This window comes from Oculina patagonica, chromosome 1 (genome assembly GCF_052425735.1).
Source record: "Oculina patagonica isolate OP01 chromosome 1, crgOcupat, whole genome shotgun sequence".
NCBI classification, from domain to species: domain Eukaryota; kingdom Metazoa; phylum Cnidaria; class Anthozoa; order Scleractinia; family Oculinidae; genus Oculina; species Oculina patagonica.
The window spans coordinates 2867989-2877400 of NC_135758.1; the positions used below are offsets into that span (position 1 = coordinate 2867989).

General features: G+C 38.8%; 1 protein-coding gene across 1 annotated transcript; it reads left to right on the top strand.

Annotated features, from left to right (window-relative positions):
- Positions 1-557: 557 nt before the first annotated feature.
- On the top strand, positions 558-9162 carry LOC144652419 (uncharacterized). Its single transcript, XM_078512434.1, has 5 exons — positions 558-649; positions 1377-1445; positions 3158-3272; positions 4547-6160; positions 7463-9162. The coding sequence occupies exons 3-5, from the start codon at positions 3164-3166 to the stop codon at positions 8404-8406; spliced, it is 2667 nt and encodes an 888-aa protein (XP_078368560.1). The 5' UTR covers positions 558-649; positions 1377-1445; positions 3158-3163; the 3' UTR covers positions 8407-9162.
- Positions 9163-9412: the final 250 nt, after the last annotated feature.

The following is a 9412-nucleotide window of genomic DNA, read 5'->3' on the forward strand; positions in this document are numbered from 1 at the left end:
AATATTGTAAGCAGCAAAATCAAATGTTTTACATTTTCAGAACTCATTTCAAACAACGAAGGACCCTTCTCACCATGTGCTAAGCAAAACAACTGCTGATCCCCGAATAAAAGAAAAGTTTCAATTTTTCATTCTTCCTTGGGATAAAGGTAGTTACTATATTTCATATGTTGTTTTCTTCTAAGAGAAACTCGCAATTTTCAAGCTTTAAATATATTGATTATCTTTAGTGATGGCAATGATTTTCTGTTAAGGGTAGTTTAGAGAATTTGATCTTTCATCAAAAAATGTCCCCTGTTTGATAAATTTCTTTAATCTCAACCCAAAATCACAATCTATCCCACTCCACCCTATACCAATTTATGGTAACCTTTTCATGTCACCAGTTCCATGGGTTGTTAAAAACAACGCTCCACAATGTCTGGGCGATTGTGAAACCTTTGTGAATAGCCCTCTTGAGTTGACAAGATTTTCTTTAGATTTCAAAACCTTGATTAACCTTGTTTATTCTCGACTGACTGATATGTGGCACGCACCGTTATATGATCACCTACTTTATCAGGTATAAATGAGTGAACTTTCCTGGAGTCTTCACTGTTAAATCGATCTTCGTTCAACAAAGGTCACCCTCTCGAACCCAGCAACTTCGGTAAGTTAAATGAACTGAACAATTTTATTTCAACCAAATAATCATTATACATTTTTCTAACTCGAAAACTAGCAAACGGGAAATTAATCTTCTTCTCTTCTAGGATATTTTATATTTATATTGAAGATTTCCATTGAATTTTCATATTTTTTCTTGCTAATTAAAAACGAATTCGTTTAGATTAAGAGTCTCAGAAAAGAAGATATCGTAAATGAGAGACTATATATTACGGATGTGGTTAGAATTCACAGCCTTTCAGAGTCAAGACTTTTTCGTTTGGAATTGTTATTCTCAGTATTGTAAAGTTTGCATTGATCTAAGCAGCCACACCCCTTGTGAAACATTGTCCAGTTCGGGTTGGTAGCTCCTAATTTATCCTTTAGCAGCTTATAAAAGAAGAAAATACCTCGATCGGTTTTTCTTTACCAGTTTGCAGCAGTAAAATTAAGTTGGAAGAAATGCTATAGCAAGAAAATTTGAATGATGTGGCTGGAAATGTTTTTTCATACATGACTCAAAGGTCCTCAAATCTTGCGAGAGCCAACGCCCCCATCAATATATGATCCAGTATACGCCTGCATACGGTAGATTTCTTGGAATTTTGATATTAGCAAATTTAAACCTTTGATTGGCTCGACACAGGCAGTCCCCATAAGATAAGATGTATTATTTTAACATGCTCAACTTTCACTGATCTGAAAACGTTTTATGGGTTGTTTACTTTCAGGTCTTCTCGGCTGAGCTGATTTCTTTCTAACGAAGCTTTCAAAGTCGCTTTCCTGTACCTCATCTTTTGGTAAGTAAGCCATAAGTTATTTCATTTACACGCCGCTTGTTTTAGTCTCGATTTAAACTTTTTAGCTTAACCGCGCGATCTTTTTTGCTTTATTCACTCATCCAAATTAAAAGCAATTTTTCGGGAACTTAATTAGATAAACAGCCTGTCAGTGAGCTTTGACCCTTAGCAAAGTAGCAATTAATGATTTCACAATCGCTGGACAGCAATTTTTGCAGAGTGGTATTTTTTGGTTTTTGGTAATTAGTATAATTTCTCTGCATACTACTAAACTCATCAAGCTCGTTTAGCCACGTTCTGCGGTAATAAAGTTTTTACGCTTCATTCAAAATATTTAGACAATTCTTGAGTTATGACAGAAAGTCGCTGTTTATAAAGAATGCCTTTAGACGTTGTTGTCTTTCAATTCTTTGAAGTAGTACTTATCATGATCAAAGGTCAAATCTAATGAATAGCAGATAAACTATCCGTGAGCCATTTGAGCAGAATAATTTATAAGTTTAATGTTTTCCTACTTGTCTGGGGTGTCGTTTCGACTTTCTATTTGCACCTAAATGTACTATACCGATCAAGAGAATCTTAACAAGATTTTATTTTATCGCCTTTCAATCGTTAAATCAGTTAAGCTTTTTACACACACGTCTCAACGACTGGATTATTTCCTTGTTGACATAGGCGTACGGGCACCTTCGGACCTGGGGGGGCGGAGACCTAATTGCCCGAAAAAAATGACATGCATGGACAACGAAACGTGCATTGTAATAGTTGTGTAAAAACCTCAACTTCCTTGCTTGCTTCAAGGAAACGATAGTTCTTTTATCAATGTCGTGGTGTTGCCCGAATATGTCATTGCACTGTATTCTTTTTCTTCTGAAATATTTTATTTATCCACTCCTTAGTTCAGCAAAAATAAACGTATTTTGAGCAGCCAATTTACAATGTTTTTCTCTCACTTGAAAGTTACGTAAAATCGTGTCAGGAATAAATGGGTTAAAACATTTCGTTTAAAGTTTTGAGCTAGCCTTAACAGTTTCAAGGTATTACACTGTATCCTCCGCACGCAAACGCTCGAGCTATGGAGAATCTTAACTTCTGGTTGCCCTCGCCAATTTCCTTCTCACTTCAAAATGATTGCAACTGAATCAAACTACTTAGGGGTTACACAGAATTTGCGACAAAAATCGAACGCGATTATAGCAAATTGCAAGAGGAAACGAAAACATACATAAATGAGAAATCAGTTAGACTTTTGAACCACAAGTTATATTTCCAATACTTTTTTTTCTGTTGATGTAATTCTTTTTCAACGTAATGTTGAGATTTGTCGGCTTATTTTGTATTTTTTCTTCGGGCTTGTTGCCCGAATTCCAAGCGTTTTGCCCGAAAAATTTCGGCGCTGGGGGGGCTGCAGCCCCCCTCGCCCCCCTGCCTCGTACGCCTATGCTTGTTGAACAAAATATCGATGATTTCCGTTGCAACTTTAGGCATAACTCAAACATCCACTTATGTATGATATTCTCACAGACATAAAAATAGTAATTGGTGAAGAAGTGTTAGCATCTCGAGAAGACGGCCCTTAAAACTCAATGTCAATTTTTCAACACAAAGTGGATTTAACATCTTGCAACTCTTTATGAACATTTGTTCCGGAAACTAATTTAATTTAACTAATTTTTAAAGGAATAAATTATATTTGATTATTTTCCCTTCAGGTCATTATGGCGAGGCTGTCTTTTGTGGTTGTGCTTTTTCTATTTGTTTGTTATGTGAACTCCACTTCAGTGACAGACCCATTTGTTAAGGATCCACTATCCTGCAAAATAGGTGGTAAGTACGTTTCTTTGTTCACGATGCATTTATTCATTTTTTTTATTCAGTTAGAGGATGGTGGTGGTGGTGGGGAGTTTTTGAAAGTATCGTCTTTGGTCCAATCACAATAAATTATCAACACTATGTCACAAGCTTGTCATAGTCGTTGGCGCAGTTAGTCTTGTTCTCTTGTTCTCTTGTTCACTTATTCTCTTGTCATCTCGTTCACTTGTTCTTCTGTTCATTTGTTCTCTTGTTCACTTATTCTCTTGTTTACTTGCTCACTTGTTTACTCATTCATTTCTTCATTCCCGCACTTGTCTCCTTGCTCCCTTGTTCACTTGTACTCTTGCTCTTTTGTTCACTTGGTATCTTGTTCCTCTGTTTATTTGTACTCTTACTCTTTTGTTCCCTTATTCTCATTTTCTCTTGTTAACTTGTTCACTTTCCCCCTTTCATTTATTCACTTGTTCATTTATTTATTTGTTCGTTTGTTTCCTTGTTCACTTGTCCACTTGTACTTTTACTCTCTTGCTCACTTTGTCCCTTGTTCACTTGTTCTTTTGATCACAACTTCATTTATTCAGTGGTTCTTGTATTTCCTTGTTCACTTGTTCTATTGTTACTCCTTGTCCCTTATTTTCACATGTTCACTTGCTCACTTCTTCACTTATTAATTTATTCTCTTGTTCACTTTCTCATTTACTCACTTGTTTTGTACTGTATATCCTTGTTCTTTTCTTCACTCCTTTATTTCTTCATTCCCGCACTTGTTTCCTTGCTCACTTGTTCATCTGTACTCTTCTTCCCTTGTGCATTTGTACTTTTACTCTCTTGTTCTCTTCCTGTGTTTTATTGTTTTCTTGTTCTCTTACTCTCTTGTTTACTTGTCCTTTGTTCTCTTGTCTCTTGCTAACTTGTTCTCTTGATCACTAGTTCATTTATTCACTTGTTCTTTTATTTCCTTTTTCATTTGTTCTCTTGTTAACTTGTATATTCATTCACATGTTAACTTGTTCACTTCTTCACTTATTATCTTGTTCACTTGTTCATTAATTTACTTGTTCTCTTTTTCATTTATTCACTTGTTTTTTATATCCTTGTTCACTTGTTCTCTTGTTCACTTGTCCACTTCTTCACTTTTTCTCTTGTTTACTTGATGTTTGTTCACTTTTCACTTATTCTCTTGTATGTTTACTTGTTCATTTACAATCCATAACAAGCTAAATAGTGTACGTAGTGTTAATCTTCTGAAAATTAATATAAATCGTTCAATTTGCCTACTTTTGCAGAGTGTGGCGTGAATAAAGTAATTCGTCCACCGAGTACATTTTTCTCAAGAGTCCCTCACCACCTTCTGGAGTTCTTGAAGCACCAGGTCCCAAATGTTGCGCCACAAAGCCGCACAGAACTGGAATTCAGTGCTGTCTGGCTTTTTGATGAGGAGTTCCACAATATTAAGACCACCGACTTCAAGTACATCCCTCAGGGACCTAAAGGACCAACCACTCCATTACTCGACACCAACCATATTGTCAGCCCGACATCTGCAAAGATGCAAAACTACATTGTGGCACGTAAAATGGACACCAGACACCCCCCAGAAAAGATCATCCACAAACAAGTTACACTCAACGGTGCTCTACGATCTTACAAGCAAGCCAAATCTATGCTGATGTACACACGCCTGCGCCCAACTGTGGAAGACCATTTGAAGATTTGCCACATGAAAAAGATGTTGAAGTTACCAGTAATTGTGGTCTACTCCATTCCTAGAAGAAACATAACAACGAAGAATCTGACGCATCTTACTCATCTGAAGAAACTTACACATATGACGCATCTCAAGGATTTGGTTTACTGTGGCATTCGAATGATCCAGCTCCCACCCAGACTACCCATCACCTTGGCCAAGCCTACCGGAGTGAAAGAAGTCAAACCGATGCCCAACATCGACTATATCTTCCATGGCTACAACTTCCTGTATGGCAACCCTATCGTTGACCCAAAACAAGGACGTGACCCAGGTGTCTCTCGCATGCCGATCTTCAAGGCCACCTTCGACCGAGGCTTAACAACATCAGATCAAAGGTATTTGATTCCAGACGGCATGTCGTTCCTTAAGGCAGTTAGCTGCAGAGTTGACTTCAGCTCACTCGAGGATCGCAATGAAAAATCTTACATCGACTCCTTAGCTAACACGGTTGGAGCCGGAGTTAGTTTTCTGGGATTCGGGTTTAAAGCAAGCACGACGGTGCAACACAAGACCGAAGAACTGAGGAAAGTCAGCTACTCGTACGTCAACACAGAAGCTGTTTGCAGCGTCTACACTGGTGCTGTCTTCATGGATATGCCCCCTAAACCCTCAGACGAATTTGTTTCTTCGTTGAAAAAGTGTGAGGTAGAACCCACCGATGACAACTTCAGAAAACTGATTGACAACTATGGCACGCACTTCCTGACTGATGTCGTCATGGGATCCAAATTTGGCGAAGAAAGCAAAATAGTCACTGACCAGTACGAGAAGATGGTGTCCGAGGGAGTCGACGTGGGGACGGCCGCTGGGTACTCTGGTAGATATGCCGCAGGCGTGACAACAGAGACCTCGTCTGAGAAACAACAAAGGGAAAGGTTCGAGTCAGCCCGCACAAGCAAGACCACGTACTCATATGGCTCTAACATTCCTCCTGATGGCGATGCAGATACATGGGCTTCGAAGAGCTCTGATGATCCTATGCCAATCAACATGGACATAACAGCACTGTCAGAACTCATGACTGAAGAATTCCTTGGTGACACAGGCATCGACTACCAAAAACTGAAGAAACCGCTGATAGACTACTTGACCCAGTACTGCTCGAAGCTTGTGGACGAGGGAAAAGCAAAAGACTGCATGCCACCAACAGGTATTTAAGAAAAGCGTTTTTAGTCAGAGTTTTTCCCAGTTGCATGGCCACTGTTTTGATTCCTTCAGTTTCAATATCTGTTAAACATTTCAGTCATGCCCAAAGGCAAAAAAATAATGCATCTCCTTACTGATTTCCACATATTCTCTCAAAGGCGCTTTTACAATGTGGTGGTAAATTCATGAATTCGCCCCATACAGTAAAAACCCGCGTATAAGAACACCTATTTTGGCGGTTCAGGCTGATTTGGTTCTTATATAAAGGGTTATAATCTGCAAAATCAGCCTGTAAGTGTTCTTAAGTGTTCTTAAAAAAAGTTTCTTAAAATAAGGAACATACTAGGCTACCCTATATATGCACACAATTGTATTTTAATTTTAATAAAATTGATAAATCAAGGCAATACTGTACTGTAATTGGGGTGGAACTATTATGTGTGCAATGAAAAGTAGTGTTGATCTTTGATATTTTTCCATATAAGAACAACTTTCATTTTTCAGGCTGAATGTGTTCTTATATAAATGGTACTTTATTTCCTAAAATCAGGCCTGGGTGTTCTTAATCCACTTGTTCTTATACGCGGGTTTTTACTGTACTGTGTTGATGCCCGCTTTACAATATACTAGTTATGCAACGCTTTCGAGTGGTATACTATGGAATATCCCACGAGTCACTTGTATTTTCTCGGTATACACACGAGCCTTTAGGCGAGTGTGTATACGAAGAAAATACAAGTGACAAGTGGGATATTTCATAGTATAACACGAGAAAGTGTTGTGTAACTATTTTATACCATGCCATAGAAAATACGCTTACTAAATTTCATTGAGAATAAGATCGCAGCGCACGATGGGAAGGTTGGGTTGAATACTGTCGAATATACAACGGCTTTCCTGCATTTTGATTGGCTGTATTTTCTATGGCATGGTATAAATATTCATATCAACCATAAAGAGGAACTAGGTATAGATAATACTTATTGTCGAGAATGAAGGAAAACGCCTAGCAGTCACGGTGGACAAGCGTTAACGACTTTGAGAGGACAATAAGCTAGAGGACAAAGGGGTCTATCCCTAGCTCTTATTAAACAATACACCTATATGCACCTTTACCAGGTAGAAACCTAATGAAAATATCATATCTTCGAGGATGAAGCCTACTAGCACAAAAGGGACATTCTCTTTTGTTACGACTGTTACTCTCACTCCGCTTCAAATTTATTATTTATTTTTTAAATGTAATTTGTTATGTAATAAATCCTTTATTTATTATTAAATACCCTCTTTCTTTTCTTCCTTGTAGAATTTGCCACCAACGGTCCAGGTCTAAAGAAGTGGGTTACCACAGATAGCCAAGTCAGTGGCCTTGATATGATCGACCAGAACACCATGGCGATGGTCTACGGCAACAGTAAAAAAGGCTGGAAGCTTTCCATTCGTAAGTTCTCTGAAGAACTGGCCTCAAAACAGTTGATCGACAAGGACTCGGCCTACGACATGGTGGTCTGCCGCGGCAGTCGTCGTTTGGGTGTTCTCATCACCGACACATATACCTATGGCCGCATAGAGATGTACCAGATCAGTGCAGATGGCAAGACCATAACCAAAGAAAAAGACATCGACCTCCTTACCATCGGAATGACAAAGAAGGACATTGGCTTTTTGTTCTACAACAGCCTCAGCTACTACGCCGATGTGAACGGGTTTTTGTTGGCGAAGCAGCAAGCAGATTGGGCCGAGCTGTGGAAGATCGAGAACATTTGCATCCCTAGTTCACAAGTCACAGCAAGGCGTATCCTGAACCTTAACCCTGGCTGGGCCAATTCTATGAAAACAGCATTCCACCTGAGTGACATGTACTTCGCCATGTGTACTCTGTCTGGAGGAGGGATCAGTCACCTCAAGGTCGTAGAAGTGATCAGCGAGAGTACCTACAATGACAGCATCGCCGACTTCAAATGGTCAGGCCCTCTGTTCTGCGTCGACTTGGTCAAAGATGACCGAGACACGCTGGTAGCGCTGGGAGCACAAATACAGTACGGCGTGGGGAGCAGCATGATGTCGGCATTCCGTTGGCTGAAGGAAAAGAAGAAGCTGGAGTTCGGTTCGCACCTGCTGACCGATGATTACCTGAAAGATGGATCCGAGCTGGGCGTCGTCTCGGTGTATGGCAACATGGTCTACCTCGCAGAGGAAGGCTGGACCGACACCGGGAAGGTCATGGAGTACCAGTTCAGATACGAGTAACCCAGCTACCATGGCTGTCCGTGCAACAAACTCTGATTAAAAACATTGATCACGCTTTAGGTAAACAGTTAATTCAAAACTAGAGTGGTTTTCGATGACTACACTGAAAGGAAATTTGCGTTTGAGTTGTATTCTGTTTTCTGTTTCAAGTCGGAGGAGAACACCATATTGACAACCAATTAGCATCGAGATCGTAATCTTCATCGAAGATTACTTGTTTTCTTTTGGAGTTTTGATATGTTCATTTCACATTTTTTTATTAAAGTCCTGCGATTTATTTCCTTTCCTTTTTCAGGAAGTCTTAAGAAAACCATTCTAATCAATTTTTCGGGCACAAATCTCTAAAAAATTCTCAAAGAACCATAAAAACTTCCATAAAATGAGGAATTTATGTTTTACTGAGATGTCTCTTTTTTGGTCACGTTTGAGGGTTCTTTGTGAAACAAAGCACAGTTCTCAGTACTGAATTCAATAGAAATACTAGTAAATTTAGTTTAAGTCTTTTTTATTATTTCAGTTTACAAGTAATATAAAGGAGTATGTGTGGCATCTGAGATCTCAAAAGATCCTCGATGTAGCAACATTTTTGTCTAAATTTGCTAAATTGGCGGGTAAACAAGTACAACCCCTCGATGTCACCATGCTTAGATTTGTTTGTTGATAGTAAAGACTGTGCGAAAAGTTATGCTTTTTAGTCAAATGTGACATGAAGAATCAAGTTAGACTTCGGCTTTGAATAAACACTTGATGAATGAGTTTTGCTGTTTGTTTCATGTTTGTCTTTAACTATAGGGAGGGTGTTACGCTTTGCTGTTTCGTAGTGTCTCAGATCAATTTTGTTTACTTCACACCAACATTGATTTCACCAAAGAGATGGTTTTAAGAGAAGCTAGAATAAAAATCTCTTGGCGAAAAGTTTTCAGACTTTATAGGCCTTTGCTAAGACCTAAAATTCATCACTTGGCGTACAAAAACTTGTTTAAACTTATTGCCCACCAAATGTCTC